Source organism: Ovis aries, chromosome 8, assembly GCF_016772045.2.
Source record: "Ovis aries strain OAR_USU_Benz2616 breed Rambouillet chromosome 8, ARS-UI_Ramb_v3.0, whole genome shotgun sequence".
Lineage (NCBI taxonomy): Eukaryota > Metazoa > Chordata > Mammalia > Artiodactyla > Bovidae > Ovis > Ovis aries.
The window spans coordinates 90,316,836-90,337,981 of NC_056061.1; the positions used below are offsets into that span (position 1 = coordinate 90,316,836).

The window sequence follows — 21,146 nt, forward strand, 5'->3', positions numbered from 1 at the left end:
GATTCGGATTTTCTGTTTTCTTCTTTTTCTTGGTGTGCCGACAAGTCAATCGAAGCATTGTTCTCCAGAATCTTCGCTCCCTTGGCTTTCTGTGTGAGCGAGAATCAGGGCTTTCTCCTGTAAAGTTGTAAGCCGAGGAGAAGCTATTTCTGCAATGTTGTCTGTGATGAGTACTGTCCAGAGTCTGGGCGTGCAAAATTCTCTTGGTTTCCCATCAGTCTCCACCAAGGAGTCTGGACCCTCTACACCTCCTATGCTGGCTTCATCAGTGCCTGAAAGGGTTTAGAAGCAGCCACATTCCTGCCAGCCACACTTGCCCCAGGTCCCGGTTACCTGCAAGTCAGGCCCCAGATCTCTAGGTCCCCCAAGATCCTTTCCCTGCGGAAAGGTGTGCAAAGATGCCACCCTCCTTGAACCTTCTGGACGGTGCTGGGTGCCCTGCTCACAGCTGCCATTACTAGAGAGCCAGCTAATCCACCGGTACAGTTGAGAGGCGAATTCTAGGCTGGACGAGGTGGCGTTAGAGGCTGGCCCAGAGGTCCAGGGCCCCAAGGAGGACTGGGGGCTGACCTAGGCTTCGAGTTAGCTCGGGGCGGGGCGGGGCGGGGGTGGGGGCGGTGGATCGGCCAGCAGGATCAGTCTTTCGAGGACCGGATCAGCGCCCTGGGATGGGAGTGCGGGGTGTATCTTGCTGTCCCAGGGCTTGCGCGCGCGAGAGAGAGCATGTACGCCTGTGTGCATCTGTGTGCGTGTGCGCACATGGCTGCGCGTGTGTGGGGAAGGGGGCGCGCACACGCAGCACCCACATAGGCTGCAGCATAGCCCCGGGGGTCCCCTCCACTTCCAGCTCCCTCAGACCCGCGCCCGCGGCGGCCGCTCGGTGGAGCGGGCGTCGGAGCCGAGCGAGCGGGGCGCAGCGGCCGCGCTGGAGGTGGGGCAGGGGGAGGGGACGGGAGGGCGGGGAGGGCGGGGAGGGCGGGCGGAGGAGGATCCGGGAAGCTCCGGAGTTATTTGACAGCAGCGGGGCCGCCGCAGGACGCGGAGGACCGCCGGGCCAGCTGGTCGAGTCCGGGCCGCCCGGAGCGCTGGGGACGAGGACCCGAGCAGCCCCTCCGCCGGTTCCGCGGCCGCCGCCCGAGTGCCGCCCGCGCGCCCCGCTCGGGGCCGGAGAGCGCCGGCCCGCGCCCGGTCACCATGCTGCTGCCGCGGCTCTGCTGGATGCCGCTGCTCGCGGCGCTGCTCCCGCCGGCGCCCGCGCAGAAGTTCTCGGCGCTCACGGTGAGTGGGCCCGCGGCGCCGGGCGCGCCGCCTCCTGCCCGGGCGGGGCCGGCCGCGTCCCCGCGGGCCCCTCCGGCCGCCGCGCTCAGGCGCCGCGAGCAGGTGACCCTCCCGCCCGCGTGGCCCGAGCAGGTGGGGCCTGGGCGGCCCGCGGGGCGCGCGCGGCTTCTGGGGCCCCCGGCGCGGGTGGACCGGCAAGGGGTGCTCCGCGGGCCCCTCGCCGCCCCCGCACGAGGGGCAGGGTCGCGCGCGGAAGACCAGGTCCGGGAGCCAGGGCGCCGCCCGGTGGACTGTCCGAGGGCGGCTCTGCCGGGGCCTCGGCTCCCACCGGGCTCGGTGCGTCCCGGGCTCGGCCCTGGGCGCGCGGTGCGGACCCCGCGGCTCTCGCCCGGCGGGCGGGCGAAGGGGCCCGGCTCCTGGGTCCCGCAGGTTGGGCCCGACCCCGGTTGGGACGTGAGCTTAGAAGCAGCAGATGCCGGGACACAAGGAGATTGCTTCCCCTCGTCCAAGCGGGCAGACACTGGAGGGCCCCGGGGACTCCGCGTCCTGCGCTCGCCGGCCCTGGGCCCCCTGGGCAGGGTGCGCCGAGCGCCCGGGTCACCGCGCGGACCGCGGCCGGGTTTGCTTTCTTAGCGGCGACTTCTCGGCGAGGCCAGGCCACCGTTGCGCGGTGCCAAGCTCGAAGCGCCGCGCAGGGGCCGAGCCAAGCCGCCGGCACGGCCCGGGTGTCCCAGCCCCCGGCTCGGGCAGACCTCGTGGGCTTGCAGTGTTTGCAAACCCATAATTAATGCAATCTGCAGAAACGAAAACATTCCACTTAAATGTGTTTTTGAACAAGTGCTTGAGAAAACACGCAGGGAGAGAGAACACCTCTGGGGGAGAGATGCTTCTAAGTGCCCGGGATGGTCCTGAAGGCGTTTATTGTATCGAAAATACCAACGGGTGAGCTGGACTGTGGTCGGGTCTGCTTTTCAGCAAAGCTCAAGCCGGCCGGGAACCCTTTTTTTTTTTTTCCTATTCGAGCAGTACCAGGGGGAAGGAGTTAGTGAGTTCACGGTTCATACCTAAAATTCTTCTGGGGCGGCCCTGGTCCCTGCCTTGCGTCTCACAAATGACGTGCAGATTAGAAACTGCCTACCCGATCAAGAGGAGGTTCCCAGAGGCTCAGCGGCCCGTGTGGGGTTTTCATCTCTGCAGCGGGGCCGCGGAGTGAGACTTGCTGTGTGTGTCGGTGCCTCTACCCATCTGGACACACATGATGGGCTTAGACGCGCGCTTGTGTAAACAGCCGCCCACCGCGGGGCATCCGAGGCCCCAGAGAAATGGAGACCAAGCCTCACTTCTTTTGCAGCAGGCTGTCTCCGCCGCCACAGCTGTTCTGAAAGTGCCCAAAGCACAGGGCACCTCAGGGGGCCTCCTGGATCTGCCCGTCTCTGGGTAGAAAAGCAGGATAGGGTGTTCGTTCCTGGAACTGCTGGACTCCCTGTGGGTTTTCTTCTCTTTTCCGCCCGCACTCTTAGAAGCTAAGCACTCGCTTTCAGGTTGCCCTTGGCCTTGGCCTTCCTAGGGCTGCACTCAGGGTTTCCTGGGCGTTGGTGGCACCGGCTGCAGAGGACCCCGTGTGGAAGCTAACGGCACACAGAGTGTGGGTACCAGCCCCCTTTGGCTGCACTTCCCTCGAAACTGTTTTGTCTTAACACTGTTTTTGCAAGTAAGATGCTATGTGGCTTCAGCCTCCAGGAGAAAAGCTTAAAGCCCTGACATCGCTTGGCAAGCTCCCCTCCCCACCCCACCTCTCATCAAGCACGTCAAGAAGCTGGCTGATGGGCTGTGAGGGCACGTTGGAGGTGCTGGATTTTTCTGGGGTGCTCACCTCTTTTCAGACCGATTTCCAGTTTGCAGGGGGGGAGGTGACCGCTTGTTTCCAGCAGGATGGCTTTCTCTCTGCAGAATTTACATCTGGTCTTTAATAAACCAGAGAGACAGTGCCAGTCCCTGGGAGCTGGGGAGTGATTACTGGGCGTCTTCTGGATGTGTGGTCCTAGGCACATTACTTAGCTGTCTTAATTGCCAGTGTTCTTGCTGTAAAGTGCGATCAAGCAACGCCTTCTGTTTAGCTCAGTGCCAGGATTAAACGTGAGGCTTTTCGTGTCCGCTCGCGGCACACACCTGTTCAGTAACTCACCCTATTTCTGATGGCGGCCGTGCCACTGGTCCTGACGCCGTGGTTTCCCCAGGTGGCTGTGCCCCTCAGGCCTGGGGACGCTGGCCTCATGGTGGTTTTGTCTGCCGGGTGCGGAGCAGTGCACCACCCTGGGGGAGCGCGAGCTTTGTTAAGGCGGGGGTGCCAGCCTGGACCAGCAAGTGAGGAAACCAGCCTGGCTGCCCGCTTGGCACCACCCTGTCTCCTCAGGTGGGAGCAGGCAGCGCGCCCGCCTCCAGGGGTCAGAAGCTTGTCGCTGGCCTCCCTGGGTGATGCCTTTGTCCCCCCGCTCCCCGCACGGGACGGTCTTGGTTGGGGAACGTGTCTCCCCCGTGTGTCAGTGGGTTTGACCACCTCTGCTAATTGCTGTTCAAGACAGAGAGAATCTGCTTTGCTCAGTAATTACCTTTTTTTCCCGTTAGAGTCATTCTGTAGAAACGGCACCCTTGTGTGCTTTCCTGTGACTCTGAGGATGTGCATCACTGCCTGGTCCTCCACGAACCGCGTGCTTTTCCTGTGACAGGCGGGGGCGAGAGGTGTGTCTGACTCCTGCTGGGATCCTCACCTGTCCCTTCCTTCTTCGAGGGCTGGATCTGGTCCAGTTTCCATCCTGCTCGTGGCCGAGCCCAGGGAGCACCTTCCAGTGTCGGTTGCCTGCTCACACGTGGTCCAGATGACTGCAGTTCTGCTCCGTCACGGGCGCAGCGGTGCCGACTTTGGCAGAAGTCCGCAAACCGGGACGTGGGTGTTTCCTTCCTGGGTGTTTCCCGGGGGCACTGTACTCCCAGTGACTCTTTGCTCAGAGTGTTTGGGAGGAGCCGTGGACTGATTTTAGAGCTGCCTGCGGGAGTTCTGCCCCCACTGAGAAGGCAGAGGCCAGTGGCCTTGCTTCTCATGTGGCTTCTGGCCACCTGTGAGGATGCGCCCCGGGTGCTGCCCACGGGCTGAGCTTTCTTTGCTCCGGGGACACCTGGTGTGTGTTTTCTCCTTGACTTGCAGCAGCCTGACCAGCAAGGCTCTGCTTTACCCTCATTCGAGAGGCCCTGCTGGGGCCCTCCACACTGCTCTCTTCCAGAGGCTTCCCTGGGCGGGGGCGGGGGCCAGGGTGCGGACTTCCCTGCCTGTCTGCTGGGTCACCTTCCAGGCTGGTCCAGCTGGGCCTCCCCCCTCCCCTGGCGGGCCTCCAGCACGTGAAGAGGAGCTGTCTGTCGGGGCGGGGGCTTCTAAGGACAGGGGAGCCTGGTGGGCTACCGCTCATGGTGTCGCAGAGTCGAACACCACGGGGGGTTGGGGGGGCGGTGCTGAGCGACAGCAGCCACATAGGAGTATGCCGCGGTCGGCACAAGCGGGTCCCCCGTTGACGGTGCGGAGACGTGGAGTCAGAAGTCCCCCTCAGCTCCAGGTCGATCGTGGACGGTCCTGCCCCCACTGCTCCACTGTCTGCGCAGCTCTCAGGCAGCGACTATGGTTTTTTTCTTCTCCTTTTGAAAATGCTCTGAGCACATTTGCTGCTCTGGGAAAGCTGCGTTTCATTCATCAGCAGAAGAGGGACCACGGAGGTGGTTAAAGAAAAGGAAACCAAACATCATCAAGATTTTCCAACCTAGAAGCCCATTTACATGGCGACTGGAAACCCAAACATCTGGAGGGGTCGCTTTAATTCTGATTTGAAATCAAGACCATAAATAAAACTATAAGCAACTTCAGGCTATAACAAGATTGTGCAGTAAATGGGCATCGATGTAACCAACGTAGGTTGCGATGGTTCAGAGCAGAACAGATTTCTAAGTAATTCTATATCAAAATAAGCCTTCATGAGAGTCTAGGGTTTTGGAATGAGGTTGTTATTAAGATTGGCAATGTAACATTGGAATAGAGGGCAAGGGTAACATTGTATATATTTTTATTAAAACATAACTATTTACACATTTATAAGCTGTAGATGTAGAGTGATGGACTTCCAGGTGGATTCTGGCGTCAGAGAAGGAAGATTCAGTCATAGTTTTCTGAGTTCATTTGTGATTCCCTAATCGATGGCGTTGGTAATGGGACACGTTGTTGTTGTTCAGCTGCTAAGTTGTGTCTGACCCTTTGCGACCCCATGGACTGCAGCCTGCCAGACTCCTCTGTGCATGGGGTTCTCCAGGCAAGAACACTGGAGCGGGCCACCATTCCCTCCTCCAGGGGATCTTCCCGACCCAGGGATGGAACCCATGTCTCTTGCATTGCAGGCAGATTCTTTACCGTCTGAGCCACCGGCAAGCCCGTGGGATAAGACCCTTCTCTTAATTTCTGTATATCTCTAGAGTCTGAATAACACTTAATATATTGAATATTTATTGATAACTGAAGCCCAAGGAAGGAAAGGGTTCAGAAAGTACAATCCTAATTCCATGTGGGCTAAGAAGAGGTTGTTCTAGAAGTGATAATAACAGGCATTTTATGCGGTTTTGTAGTCCCAGGCTGAAAACCAAAGAGCAGAGATTTGTAATAAAACAGAAATAAATAGAACCCAATAAAATGGTGACTCTCATTTATATTGTCAGCATTGAGAAACAAGACATTATAAATGGAAACTTGTACTACCTGGCCAGGTTTAATTAAAATTTTCATTAGAATAGGAGGCCCTTTTCAGAATGACTCATAACACTATAATCATATTCAGATTTCTAATATGTCCAACATAAAACGAAATATTAATCAATGAAGCTGGCATTTAAGGGCAGGCGAAACGTCCAGACAGTTGGGAACGTGTTTCTCCTTCAACGTGAGCGTCTGCATTCTCCTCACTCCCTCTTCCCCCTGATCACCTTTCCTCTCTATCTCTTATGCCTCCGCCCTAATCACAGTTGATTCCTTTGCTTCTCCTGTGGCCTTTAATGTCGCTGCTTCCGTCTGAGCTGAGAGTGGGTGCGAAGTTTCTGGCTCCTTCCCCTCACACTCTCTCCCCTGAGAGCATCTGCAGGGCCCCTCTGCTCAGCGTGGCTGGCTCTCTGTGGATGGTAGGCCCCTCACCCCCTGCGTCGTGTGGCCGGCCAGGTCCCCTTGGTGAGCACACGCCCTGTTTATGTTTATTTTTGTGGGGGGCAAGCCAAGCTGTTAACATTTGAGGTTGCTGGCAAAGGGTTTTCCAATAATAGTGAAGTTTCAGGAAGCTCGGAGGCTTCAGATGAGCACAGAGATCTGTGGCGTGCTTGAGCCCTGGCTCAGAACACTCGAGGATGTGCGCCGGAATCTGTCAGGCCCCTCTTGTTTGGGATGCTCTCAGGCTTGCTGGATTTCGTCGCTGCCGGAAAAGCACGCTCATCAGCGGGTTGGCCCCAAGCGCTCTCGTCTATCGGTGACCTGGCCCGAGGCGGGTTGCTTTGTTGTTCGCTGTCATCAAGGCTCCAGGAACAAACGGGTCCATCCTCCCTGTGAGGTGAGCGCGTGGCAGACACGTGATTCTCTTCCTGGGACTGAGGACGTCGGTCTGACTTCCCACGCTTCTGCCTGCCCTGCTCAGCTCTGTACCGTCCCAGCCCCCAGTGGACCGGGGAGACAGACCCTCCGTGGCCCAGCCCACGGCGCCCTGGAGCTGGCAACGGCTGGGTGCTCGTGAGGTGGACCTGGGGCCTTGGAAGAGGGTCTCACAGGCCTTTGTCTGATCCAGATGTGAGCGCTGAGTGCTGGGCAGGGGGCCTGTCACTCCCGCCTGGGAGCTCCATCTCTGTTTCAGTGAAAGTGGGTAAGGAATGTTCTTTTTTCTTCATCACCCTGAGGAATGATGGGAAGTGCATGGCCGAGTGGGCAGAGTGATAATTTTTGGGGGCCACTTTTCCAGCTGAGGACGGTGAGGTCATGGTTACCCGGCTCCCTCTGGCCTGGCTGAGCAGTCTCGTGACGACTCTAAAACACGGCTCTGATGTGCGTTCACAGCTGAGCCCTGATGCTGGGGTTTTTACATGTCATTGCCCCTTTCTCATCAAGCACTTCTGGGGCCTGTCTTCATCTTCATAAGAATGTGGCATAGACTTGCCTTCTCCTCCTTGAATCTGGTTAAAGTGTCCTGGTTACTAACAGACTAGCTCAGGCCCCGGTCAAGCTCTCTTCACGGAACTCCATCCGCAGGGCTGCACTTTGCTTGCTCTACCACAATTTTTCTTAAAATGTTGAGAAAAATGTACAAATCCGAAGAAAGGCCCCAGAGCCACCCTGGGCCACCTCCTTGTTTGGACCTCACTGTGGTGTCCTCCTCAGATTACACGTTAGAGTCGCGTACAGACTTGGAAGTCGCATAGTGCGAGTTGCGAGATTCACTCACCCCACTGATGAGAATCACTGTTCAGTGTGGAGCAGAAATGCTTACCAATTTGGAAACCGTTCAGGAGGTCCAGATGACGGATAAAGGGCGTCATCTGTGCTGTCTCTTAATTGATTCCACAGAGTACTTGGGTTTGTGTCATCAAGAATTAAAAAAACAAATAGTACATTTAAAATTAAAAAAATATTGGCCTTTGAAAGACAGAAGTGACTGTCCTTCAGTTTCAAGATCACTCCAGGGTTAAGACGGCAGAGCGAGTGCCGTCTGGGGATTCCGTGGCCAGTTTTGGGGCGAGAGCTGCAAGCGTGTGTCCCCAGCATCCTTTCTGGGAAGTGCTCTCAGCTCTGTATGGCAGAGACACACGCCAAGGCCCGCCTTGGCCTCCCTCCCAGAGATCAGCCACAGAAATGTCTCCTGCACCTGTCTCAGGGGACTGCTAGCTTCTTCACGGCGAAGCGGCTGAGTCAGGGACAGACAGACAGAGCCAGGTCAGGACCACGGTCAGGACTCTGCTCTTGAGGCCGGGTCGTCCACTCCTTCCTTAGACCTGCTCCTGTTGGTGGCAGAGGGGAGGGGGGCCCCTTTCTTCCAAGGGGCCACACTGGCTGTGATGTAAGGGGCCTCGCCCAGGAATGTCTCGGCCAGGGAGACCAAAGTTTTAAATATTGCAAAGAGAGATGGTGCGAGATTCTGCTGCCCGCCTTAATGCCGCTGACAGTGGCGTAGAATCTGTCGTGGGAGGGTTTCCCTTGGGCCTGGGCGCTTGAGCTGGGCCTGGGCGTGCGGGCTGGGCCTGGGTGCACTGGCTGGCAGGCTTGGTTTGAATGCAGGCTGGGAATCATATCATCTTTAAAACTGCCACCTACTGATGAACCGACAGTTCCCGTCATCTGCTTCCCCTGGGCCGTTAGCGTAGGTATTTAAAGCAGGTCACTAGGTCTGGGAAAGCCAGATGCCCTTGCACCTCCTCCGTGTCTTTCTGACCTGGCCCTTCCTCCCAGGCCCCAGCGATTCTGCCTTGCCGTGTCGGGAGCATTCTGAGGATGAGGGATGTTTGGACGTCATCCGCCAGGAGTCCGCTTGCTCCTGCCTTCCCACCCTCTCATCTAAGGCCCTGCATGTTCCCCTCCGCTTTCTGAACCAAGCTCCGTTCTGAGCTCTGGTTGGTTCACACCCTCAGGACCGGAGGCAGGACCTCAGACAAGGAGCACACCTCTGTCTGGCGTGTTGGTTGGCCCACTTGCCCAAGTCACTTTGTGAATCTGAGATTCCATTAAGCCAGTTTCTCCCCCTCACTGTTTTTTTTTTTTTTTTTTGAATTTCTAGAAACTAAGTGGTGTTTTATATGCTATTGGTGTTAAAACTAGGCTTGCATCCTGACCCCACTAGCAGGTTGGAGCTCTCCCCTCTGGCTCACGGAAATCCGCTAAGCGCTCCTCACTGTCCTGTAAGCGGAGCTGTAGGGGGACCCGGAGGGGTGGGCTCCCAGGAGGTGAGACCAGGGCCGTCCCCTCCAGCTGCTGCACCCAGGCCCTGCACCAGGAAAGAGCCCCAAGGGAGTGCCCTCCCCTCCCGAGAATCAGTGACTTGGGGAGCATCCAACTCTGACTAGGATTCCCAAGGCCGCCCACCTGTGACTTCCTCTGACAGTAATCGACGCTGTAGCGGCGGGTGCTGGGCCCGGACAGCGTGCTCCTGACCGGCAGCCCGCCCCCGCCCCCAGACCTGTTGTCTCCCACACAGGCAGGTGCGATCCTAGCAGGGCCTGAGCGCACGCCGCACCCAGGCTGTGAGTCCAGACTCGAGACTCTGCCCGCTTCCCTCTTAAGGCAGAGGAGCCGTTTCCTGGGCTGGCACCAGCCCCACCGAGCCGCCCTGTTCCTTTCGTGGGTGATGCATTTAAGTGTTTGCCGGCGCCCGAGGGTGAGGAACGCGAGAGACGGCTCTGACCTGAACGTACACGTCGGCGCAGTCCCGGCTTTGCAGGACCCACTGGTGATGGGCTCAGGTCTTCCTTCTTCAAAGGCGTATCTTTTGCAGGGAGTTGCCCAAACGAGATCTTTCTTTTCACCCGGAGATAAAACCCAGGTGGGGTCCCGGATCCTTTTCTCCGCTCTCGTGGCACCTCAGGCTGTTGACACCGGTTTACACCCGCAGGAAGCGCAGGTGCGGCTCCGGGCCAAGGGCCTCTTCCGGCCGTGGACGCGGAGGTGCCCGCGCCGGCCACACGGCGGCGCCCGAGAGCAGCCCGCCCCTCCCGGCGGCCGGCGCTGGAGGACGGAGCCCCCGGGGCCCACGCGGCCCACTGCCCTCTCGGGGAGGTGCCCGCGCTGTCTGCGGGCCGGGTGCCCGCCAGATGGGACTTCCTTTCTGCTGCAAAGTCTGGTCACTTAGTAAACCGGTTCCGTTTAAAGCAGTGGCTTCGCTTACTTGTTGGCTAAGCTGATACCCCGTTTCAGTGCTCTCTGGGAATGGAAGTGCTTACACGCGTCCGCTTGAGATGGGTCTTAACCCGGAAAAACATCAACTGCAGAAAATCGGTCCTCAGGCTGCCGAGGCCTCTCTTCCAATCGAGCCTTTTCCCCGCAGGCTCTGCAGCCCGGCTTTGTGGGGCGAGGGTCCTGGGAGGTGAGGCCCAGCCCCTGCCCCCCAGCTGAGTTCTTACCGACCGCTACCTCTGGCCAGGAACCATTGACATTTGTTTGCATGAAAGGATCTGAAGCGGGTGTAGAGAGTCCTAAGTGGCCCCCTTGCCGGTCCCCTTTCCCTCCACCCGCGCCTTTCTCTGAGGCTTTGTTCCCTTGTCCTTCTGTGACCAAGGAAGGCCCGTCTCTGGGGCCGGAGGTCCTCTACGGACCTTCGAGGTTGGGAGGCGGGTCACGCCTGCGGTCTCAGGCCCCTTGGAGGCCGTGACCCCCTCAGAACCTGGCGTCATTTCCAGGCCCAGCCCAGCCTCAGCGTGGCCCCTTGTGGACGGCCATGGGCCCTGGGGGCTTCCTGGGGCTCTGGGGGGACATCGCCCCTCAGCCTGCAGACGGCAGTGCTGCGTGGACGCACCCGATGCTGGGTCCTGTCTCTGGGCTCAGTTCTGTGACCCCACGTGTGCAGAGGTCAGGACGTGGGGGCTCCTAAGGCTGTGCCCAGACGTGGACTGAGGCCTGGGGGCGGCCGCTGGCCTCCCTTCCTGGGGCTCTGGCGCTTCAGGCCGGAGCTCCAGGGCGCTTCCTTGGCCTTTGTGTTCTTCCCCCAAACTTCACACAAGAAAGGGTAAAAGAATTTCATTGGTCAGGAAATGGTAGAGTTAGAGGCTAATCTCTCTCTCTCTCCCTCCTGCTCTGAGTGTCTCTCTCTGTCTCTCCCTGTCTCTCTCTCTGTGTCTCTCTCCCTGTCTCTCCCTGTCTCTCCCTGTCTCTCTCTCTGTCTTTCTCTCTATCTCTCCCTGTCTCTCTGTCTCTCTCTGTCTCTGTCTCTCTCTCTCTGTCTCTCCCTATCTCTCCCTGTCTCTCTCTGTCTCTCTCCCTATCTCTCCCTGTCTCTCTCCCCTGTCTCTCTCCCCTGTCTCTCTCTCTCTCTGTCTCTCCCTGTCTCTCCCTGTCTCTCTCCCCTGTCTCTCTCTCTGCTCCTCTCTCTCTCTCTGTCTCTCCCTGTCTCTCTCTGTCTCTCTCCCCCATCTCTGTCTCTCCCTATCTCTCCCTGTCTCTCTGTCTCTCTCTGTCTCTGTCTCTCTGTCTCTCTCTGTCTCTCCCTATCTCTCTCTGTCTCTGTCTCTCCCTATCTCTCTCTGTCTCTGCTCCTCTCTGTCTCTCCCTCTCTCTCTGTCTCTCTCCCTGTCTCTCTGTCTCTCTCCCTATCTCTCCCTGTCTCTCTGTCTCTCTCTGTCTCTGTCTCTCTGTCTCTGTCTCTCCCTATCTCTCTCTGTCTCTGCTCCTCTCTGTCTCTCTCTCTCTCTCTCTCTGTCTCTGAGTTTCTCTGTCTCTCTCTCCTTGTCTCTCTCTCTCTCTCCCCCTCTATCTCTGTCTGACCCCCTTAGACTTTCTGCAGCCTTGTCCCCTGGCCTGTGGTCACTCCCCCTGGCCCTGGTGCTGCAGCTGGGCGGCCTCCCCTCCGCACCAGGGGAGGAGGACTGGGCTCCAGGAGCTGCAAGGTCTGAGAAAGGACGTGAGCCAACCCAGGACTTGGCTCAAAGCCATATCCTAATCAGACTTTGTTTTAATCCCTTTTTTTTTGCTGTTCTCCTTTAACACTTTCTGGGGGTCCGGGTCTCACTGAGCGCTCGAGACAGCCCTGTGTGCATTGCAGTCGTGGGAGCCCAGTTCTCCGGGCGGCTGCCCCCGCTGTCTCGGGATTTCCAGGGTTGGGGGGCAGGTGATCAGGTGGGACGGCCCGGGGTGCCCTGAGGATGAGGAGGGGCGCAGCCTAGCATCCGTCACTTTGCCTTTGGGCCACCTTAGTGCCCGTCCTGGGGGCCGGGGGGCTCCGGTGGAGAAGAGGTGAGCGAAGTGTCACAGCGCACGGCGCGTCTGGCGCGCTCGGAGGCGGGGTGCAGCGAGCTCTCCGCTGGGTGCTGTCACCGGGCAGCCATCATGGGGCCTGTCGCCACAGACACAGCCGTGCACGGGGGTCGGGACCGGGGAGGGGTCATCCCCACGTCCCTGTTGGAAATGTGGCCCCGAAGGCCAAGCCCGGGGGGTTGGGGGGGGCTGTGGACACCCTGTGCAGAGACTCACCTAGGGGACAGGGGGCCTCCTCAGGGCCTGGGAGGGCCAGGGCCCCCTTAGGGCTCCCAGGGGCTTGGAGGGCCCTGAGGGGCTGGGCTGGGCAGCAGGGCGGCCTCCCGGGGTCTCAGAGCAGAGGGGCAGGCAGGCTCTGGGGCAGCAGTGGTACAGGTGTGATGGGGGGCGGGTGGTGCAGGGGTGATGGGGGGCGGGTGGTACAGGTGTGATGGGGGGCGGGTGGTGCGGGGGTGATGGAGGGGTGGGTGGTGCAGGGGTGATGGGGGGCTGGTGGTGCGGGGGTGATGGGGGGCGGGTGGTGCAGGGGTGATGGGGGCTGGTGGTGCAGGGGTGATGGGGCGGGTGGTGCAGGGGTGATGGGGGGCTGGTGGTGCGGGGGTGATGGGGGGCTGGTGGTGCAGCCGTGATGCTGGGGTCTGGCTGGGAGAGTCAGGGCGCTCATGGCCCAGGGGCCGTTCGATGTCAGGTTACCGCACGTCGTCTCTGTGTTTCTGCCTGTGAGATGTGGGTTCAGGCGAGGAGACGCAGAACTGAGGTGAGGGGAGCCGTGAGGAGATCCGGCGGGGCCAGGCGGACACGTGAGCTGCTGGCAGCCTCCCTGTCCCTGGTGTTTCCTCACGGGGCACGCGGTGCGGAGCTCGGGAGGGCGGAGTCCAGCCTGGGTGCCTGTCCAGCTCATGAGCATCGTCTCCTGAGGCCCTCACGTCGGGGTGTCGGGTGAAACAGATGCCTAAACTGCTTGGATAGAAGCATGTGTGACCTTGGGTTAAGCAGATCCCAGGAAACAAAACAGCTGCCACCTGAGCCGCCGCGTGGCCCCCTGCAGCCCATCTTTCAGGGGAGTGGGTCCTGGTGAGCCTGGGGGGTGACAGGCGGTGAACGCGGCCCTCCCGCCGGACTCCCTGAAGGTCAGTCTCACTCTGAATCACAAAGTGACGTGGAGACGCCGTTGGCAGAGGCGCAGGAGGCTGGGGGGCAGCCTCGCGTGTGGTGGGAGTCGTCCACCACCACGGACAGGCCGCTGGCCGCTTCCGGGAGCCGGGAGCCACGGCGGGAGGGCAGCGGGCCTCCTGCCTGGAGCCAAGTGCTCTAGAGGCCTGCGGGGACTCCGCTGGGTGGCAGGCGGGCGGAGGGAAGACGCTGCTTTTCCGAGGCCTTTGCCCTCTTGGGCTTGCCTTCTCTTCCCGTCTAAGAGCAGCCTCCCGCGCCTGCTGCGTCGCTACCGTGACGGCTCCTGGCTCCCTCCCCCAGGCTTGTTGTCCTCTGATGCACCCTGGACGTCCAGCTGCGGACATGCTCTGACGTGGAATTGAGGGCCGCGCGGGGCTCTTCTCTGGAAGAGACGTGGTGGGACCTCGTGATGGTGTAATCCTGTGGGTGTGGCCCGAGACCAGGATGCGGGGCTCAGTGCAGGATGACACCTCCTTACCGCCCACCCCTGGTCCTCAGGAGACGCGTAGTCACAGCCGGAGGACGGAGCCGGCCTCCCCGGGGGCGGTGGGCTCACTGCCTGGCATCCAGGGGTCTGGGGCCAGCACTCCGCCTGAGGTTCCTGGCTTGGCCGCTCTTGGGGGATTGGGTGAGCCGCCGGTTCTCAGCCTCCTGGGCTGCAGGACAGGGGTAACCAGGGCTGCACCCCGTCCTGCTCCTGGGAGGGAAGTGGGTCCTGGGCTGGACGGGCCCTCCAGGAGCGCACCTCCTGCCCGCTCTGCTCCGAGGGCGGGCATGGCCTGCGGTTCCTTCTCCGGGGCCTCTCCTGAGCCCGCAGTGAGTCCGTGTCCTGTGGTCCTTTGCTTGCTCCTGCCCCTCGTCTCTACAGACCCCAGCTCCTGCCCGAGGAAGCCTTCCTAACCCAGGATCAGCCGACAGGCTACCCCGTGTGGAGGAGTGGGAAGCTGGGGGCCTGCAGTTAACCAAGGTGTGATGATCTCATTTGTGACTGAGAGGCCCTGTCGGTGGGGCTTGGGGATTTGCGCGATGCAACAGGTGAGCTCAGGGGAGCTTGTGGGGGGCCCCGCTCTGTGGTGGTGGCTCAGGGAGCAGGGTGCGGGGCCTCTTCCTGTGTCCAGGGCCCCGCTCACAGTGACCCCCGTGCTGACTCCTCCTCGGCTTGCTCTCCTTGTGGTGGACACTTCAGTTCAGTCGCTCAGTCGCGTCCGACTCTTTGCGACCTCACGGACTGCAGCACGCCAGGCCTCCCTGTCCATCACCAACTCCCAGAGCTTGCTCAAACTCATGTCCATTGAGTCGGTGATGCCATCCAACCATCTCATCCCCTGTCTTCCCCTTTTCCTCCCGCCTTCAGTCTTTCCCAGCATCAGGGTCTTTTCAAATGAGTCAGCTCTTCATCAGGTGGCCAGAGTATTGGAGCATCAGCTTCAGCATCAGTCCTTCCAATGAATATTCAGGACTGATTTAGGATGGGCTGGATGAACCTCCTTGCAGTCTAAGGGACTCTCAAGAATCTTCTCCAGCACTACAGTTCAAAAGCATCAGTTCTTCAGCACTCAGCTTTCTTTACAGTCCAACTCTCACATCCATACATGACCACCGGAAAAACCATAGCCTTGACTAGACGGGCCTTTGTTGGCAAAGTAATGTCTCTGCTTTTACCAGACCCCCCAGCGCAGTGGCCGGGGGCAGAAACCCCGCGCCCCCTGTAGGAGGTGAGGGAGTGGGTGCCCCGGCCCCACGGTGGGCCCATGTGCCACTCTTTTTTTTTTTTTTTTTTTTTGAGGACTTCCCTGATGGCTCAGACGGTAAGGCGTCTGTCTACAATGCGGGAGACCTGGGTTCTATCCCTGGGTTGGGAAGATCCCCTGGAGAAGGAAATGGCAACCCATTCCAGTACTGTTGCCTGGAAAATCCCATGGACAGAGGAGCCTGGTAGGCTACAGTCCATGGGGTCGCAAAGACTCGGACACGCCTGAGCGACTTCGCTTTCTTTCCTTTTCTTCCGAGGAGCAAGCCTCTTTTAATTTCATGGCTGCAGTCTAAGTGTGGTAGACACTTGGTTGAGCCCATTTTGCAGATGAGGAACTTGGGATAGAGGTGATTAAGTGAAGTGCCCAGGGTCATCTGGCAGGCCTCCTGGGTGGGTAGGCCCAGGGTCTCCCAGCTGACCCCCTGGGCCGGGCAAGCCTTGACATGCGGGAACAGGTGGCAGGATGCTCTGAGCTCAGGTCCTCTGAATGAGGCTCTCAGGCAAAGACTTGAGCCTGGCTGGGCCCTGAGTACTTGTGAACTCACCCAGGGATGTCACCAAGGCCGCGGGGCCCTCGGGCCAGAGGTCTGGGTCGTGGGCAGCTGCGGTGTCTACAGGGCACGTTCCCCAGGGGATCCTTAGGAGACCCGTTCTGGGGATAGTCGTGTCGGGCGGCCGCAGCGAGGGCGGTGGGCGCCGTGCCCCTGTGGCTGGGCCCCGGCAGGTGTTCGCTGTTCGGGGAGAGCTGAGGTGCCCTGGCAGGCGCAGCCCTGACTGCGGGGTCTGCCCTGATTCTCCCTGCGCTTCCTGGTCTCTGAGTCACACGTTGCTTTCAAGTAGCAGGTGTTTGGTTTGTATTTTGATTGATCCCTGCTTCTCTCACTGAGGTTTTGAACTTAAGAGACTCTTAATTAAGTGTAAATAAGATAAAATTTACCCTGATTGACTGATAGCGCAGGAGGTTTTCTCAGGTGCCTCGTATCACTTGCCCCAGGCTTGCAAGGCTACACGCTTACACGCGAGGGGAGGCGTGCGATGGAAGACTGTAGGGTTCCTCAGGTGACGCCTGCCCTCAAGCTCCAGCCCCTCACACGGTCGCCCAGGAGCAAGCGGCGGGATCTCTGTGGTCGGAGGCGGGGGTGGGGTCTAAAGGAGCTTTTAGGGATTCGATTGCCAGCTTCCTCACTTTATAAGGAGGAATCAGAGCCCTTCACAATCACACCTGCACACAGCCAGTAGGCAGCCCAGGCGTCTGGACTCAGCTTCACCCCATTTTTGCCACCCTCCCCTGCTGGCTGAAATTTAATGCTGGATTTTAACAAAAAGAATTTCAGTGCTTCAGTCTTCCTGGTGTCTTGCCTCACACTATAGAGGACTGATTTTGGTGGAAACGTGTTAAGAGACCTTGACACTGCCTTTGCCCGGGCTGAGCTCAGTCGTGTCCAACTCTGGGCGACCCCAGGTACCTTAACCCTCCAGGCTCCTCTGTCCGTGGGATTTCCCAGGCAAGAACACTGGAGCGGGTTGCCATTTCCTTCTCCAGGGGCTCTTCCCGACCCAGGGATCGAACCTGCGTCTCCTGCATTGGCAGGCAGAGCCTTTACGCTGATCCACCTGGGAAGCCCCCAGACGATGACCCTACGGTTCAAAGATGCAAAATAGTGTGACTGTCAAGGCGGCTCCTCGTCGGCTTATGGCACATCGGTCACGTGACTTAGTAACGACTGCGTCCTGATGTGAAGAGGGCCCAAAGGAGCCGCCCAGACCCTGGTTCTGAGTCTATGAGCGCGCGTGTGTCCCCAGGACGCCTTACACAGGCTGTGGCTGAGAGGATAAGGAGTTCCACCTCACCCCCGATGGTGTTGGGCCCACTGTGGATTTCAAAGAGCCTTTTGTAAGGCCTTGGGCACTTTTTGTTCAGTTGCTAAGTCGTGTCCAGCTCTTTGCAGCCCCATGGACTGCGGCACGCCAGGCTCCCCTGCCCTTCACCACCTTCCGGAGCTTGCTCAAATTCTCGTCCATCGAGTCGGTGACGCCACCCAACCATCTCATCCTCTGTCATCCCCTTCTCCTCCTGCCCTCAATCTTTCCCAGCATCAGCATCTTTTCCATTGAGATGGCTTTTCAGTTCAGGTGGCCAAAGTATTGGAGTTTCAGCATCAGTCCTTCCAGTGAATACACAGAGTTGATTTCCTTTAGGATTGACTGGCTTGACCTCCCTGCTGTCCAGGGGGCTTTCAGGAATCTTCTCCAGCCCCACAGCTCAAAAGCATCAGTGTTTAGAGAGGACCTAAGAACCAGGCGTGCAGGCGACTTCCAGGTGTCTCCCCTTTGCCGGAAGCAAGCCAAGGTTTCATCTGGTGGCTTTCCGTTTGGCCCTTGTCTCAAGTCTCTGATGCTTTCTTCTAGGTTTGGTGAGAACTGAGGCTGAGGGTCAGGGCAGCTGAGAGCGCGTTGGGTGGGTCTCAAGTCTCTGATGCTTCCTTCTGAGGTTTGGTGAGAACTGAGGCTGAGGGTCAGGGCAGCTGAGAGCGCGTTGGGTGGTAAGGAGTCTTAGCTGCGGCAGAACCTTCACTGCGGCAGCGTCTGCGTCTGTGATGCGGTAGGACTGTCTTGGAGCCCTACAGTTGTCATCATTCCACTGGGTGAATCAGCAAACAGACGCGCCCAGTGGGCAGTGAGACCGAGCTGCTGGAAACACGGCCCCCAGGCCAAAGGCACTGACTGTCCAGGTGTTCACGGGGTGCTCAGGCCATCCTGAGGTTTTTCGGGCACTGCTGCTTGAAGCCGTGATGTTCTGGACCCAGAGCTCGGTGAGCACTGAGGGGATGTGTTTGTTCCTTGGGAACGTGGTCCCACTGACCGCCGCCCGCCCCCTCCTTCTCTCCCCTTTGCACGGCTTCCCTTCCAGTCGATCCTTCTGGCAGGTCTTGTCCAGTGGACCACGAGGCCTGAGCCATGCCCTGCCCCACCCACTCGCCCTCTGATTGGCCCTTAGCTGTGGGCACTTCTCTGTTGCCTCGGTGGCTCGGGTCCTCAGTCTGTCACGGCACCTGCTTCTTGGGCACCACGGGGACCCGGTGTCTGCAGTGTCCCGGAGCTCCTGCCAGCCGACCAGCAGCAGCTTGTCTTCAGGGAAGCCTGGCTTTGGGGCGTGTCCTGGATGCACTGGTGCCTGTAGACTGACCGGTCCTTTCCCTGTAGGGCGTGGCCTCCTCTGCTTCAGGCCCTGCCCAGGTGGCCTTGGTCTGAGGTTCTGGGCCTCCCCAAGCTGTCTGCTCGGGGGTGGCCCTGCCCTCCTCCCAGCGGGTCCCTTGTGGCCCAGGCCCCACCTGCCCCATCCAGTTAGCGTGCTCCGCTGCCGACCCCCAGAGGGCTCTGGTGACCGACTCCAGCGGCCCCCAGGGGTGGGAGGGCGGAGGAGTGGATGGCGGGCTCACAGGACATGGGAGGAAAAGGCAGAGGGGGCCAGCATGGACATGGCCTGAGCTCAGGGGCTCCCTGGGTGTCTTGTCCACACAGCCTGTGCGGCCACTTAGCCCTGTGGGGGACCAGGCGTGGGAAGAACCCTTGGAAAGGCCAGGTGGGTGGCGGGCAAGTGGGAGAGACATATTCCTGACGTGTGTACTGCGTGCTTAGTCATGTCCAACTCTTGGCCGCCCCGTGGACTGCAGCCCGCCAGGCTCCTCTGTCCATGGGTTTCCCAGGCAAGAACACTGGAGTGGGCTGCCACTTCCTTCTCCAATGCATGAAAGTGAAAAGTGAAAGTGACGTCGCTCAGTCGTGTCCGACTCTTGGCTGTCCCGTGGACTGCAGCCCGCCAGGCTCCTCTGTCCATGGGTTTCCCAGGCAAGAGCACTGGGGTGGCTGCCACTTCCTTCTCAATTCTGCAGTGGCCACGTTCAAGCAACTTTGTGGTGAGTTACTTGCAAGTCACAGGTTACCTGTGTATGGTTCCTGTAATACTGAAGTCCCACCCGGTATAGAGTTTCCCCTGTTTATCTGAGGGTGCTCTTTGAGTCCTGTTCCTGCAGGAAAGTGGACATGAGCTCCCGGGGACTCTTTCTCCAAGACCTTGTGTCATCGGGGACTTACCCACCGCCTCCCAGCCCACCTAGGTCTTAGGTTCTCTGCCCTTAAAATACTCCACTGACCCAAACCCGGGAAACGGAAAGTACCGAGATGCAGGGGCGATGGTTTGCATGACATCAAGTGACGTGCCCCCTCCCCCGCTGTGTTCACCCTAAGGCAGCTTTCATTTCACTGCTGCTGCTACTGCTGCTAAGTCGCTTCAGTCGTGTCCAACTCCTTGCGACCCCCATGGACTGCAGCCCACCAGGCTCCCCTGTCCTTGGGATTCTCCAGGCAAGAACGCTGGAGTGGGTTGCCATTTCCTTCTCCAATGCATGAAAGTGAAAAGTGAAAGTGACGTCGCTCAGTCGTGTCCGACTCTTTGCGACCCCATGGACTGCAGCCCACCAGGCTCCTCCGTCCACGGGATTTTCCAGGCAAGAGCACTGGAGTGGGCTGCCATCACCTTCTCCACTCATGCCACTAAGTAGAGACATTAGCTGTGTAGACCTCAAAGCCAAGGAAGCGGCAGCTCTCAGCAGAGTGACGCAGGCTCAGCGCTCGAGGGGCTCTGCCGGCCGCTCTGCTTTCCCCACACAGGGGGACTGGTCCCCGACGGTCCTGAGAGCAAAGCCGTGGCTCCGAGGGCTTCGAGAGGTTGCTGGAGTCTTCCCCACGTGATGCATGCGGACGGTTGGAGGCATTTGGCGCGAGACTGCAGGAATGTGAGGGCCTAGGGAAGGAAGGCGGCCCCAGAGGGAGGTAAACTTGGTGAAACGAAGTGAGGTGTCTGGATAGGGACGAAGGAGATTCAGGTCCTTCTGGATGATATCCTGTGCTCAGGGCAAGCACCAACCGGGAAAGTCATATCTCCTGGCACTTCTCAGGTGACCTCAGGGCTCAGGATCCCGGAGGGGGTGGTGCGAGGGCGGGGGGAGATTCCCGCAGCAGAGCTGCGGTTGGGTTCTTCGGGGCATCAGCTTGTCCCTGGGATTTCACACCTGTTTCCACTTTGAGAACAGCGCGGGGGGCTGGCCCTGCAGTCATTCTTTCCTCCAAGATTAACTGTCCTGCTGTACGTCCAAAACACACCGAGGGCGAGCCCACCTGTGGGGCATCCAGGCCATCTGGGTGTATGACTGTCACTGTGGAGCCACAGACAGCTTCTCCAGAAGGAAGACAGCACTTGGGGACGTGACTGGCTCAGATGTAGTCAGCTTTGGGAATGACCATTCCATTCCACTGTTGCTAAGTCATGTTCGACTTTTTGTGACTCCGTGGACTGCAGCACGCCAGGCCTCCCTGTCCATCACCATCTCCAGGAGTTTGTTCAAACTCATGTCCATCAAGTCAGTGATGCCATCCAAGCATCTCATCCTCTGCCGTCCCCTTCTCCTCCTGCCCTCGGTCTTTCCCAGCATCAGGGTCTTTTCCAATGAGTCAGTTCTTCACATCAGGTGGCCAAAGTATTGGAGTTTCAGCTTCAGCATTAGTCTTTCCAATGAACACCCAGGACTGATCTTTAGGATGGACTGGCTGGATCTCCTTGCAGTCCAAGGGACTCTCGAGGCTCTTCTCCAACACCCAGTTCGACAGTATCAATTCTTTCACGTTCAGCCTTCTTTATGGTCCAACTCTCACATCCATGCATGACCACTGGAAAATCATAGCTTTGACTATACATACCTTTGTTGGTAAAGCGATGTCTCTGCTTTTTAGCATGCTGTCTGGGTTTGTTATAGCTTTCCTTCCAAGAAGCAACCCTCTCGATCTAAGGCTCAGAAGCCCAAGCGTCATGCCACTAGAAGACGCCCCCATGAGCCACAGGTGGGCCATCTGAAGGTACCCTGTGCC

The 21,146-nt window shown here is 59.0% G+C and overlaps 1 protein-coding gene across 3 annotated transcripts in view; it reads left to right on the forward strand.

Annotated features, from left to right (window-relative positions):
* Positions 1 to 1,033: 1,033 nt before the first annotated feature.
* SMOC2 (SPARC related modular calcium binding 2) overlaps positions 1,034 to 21,146 on the forward strand; it is a 162,434-nt gene continuing 142,321 nt past the window's right edge. For all 3 annotated transcript variants that reach the window (XM_027972681.2, XM_060419334.1, XM_027972682.2), the window contains exon 1: positions 1,034 to 1,278. In XM_027972681.2, the coding sequence (XP_027828482.1) occupies positions 1,195 to 1,278 (84 nt within the window). In that variant the 5' untranslated portion in view covers positions 1,034 to 1,194. The remainder of the gene's footprint in view (positions 1,279 to 21,146) is intronic.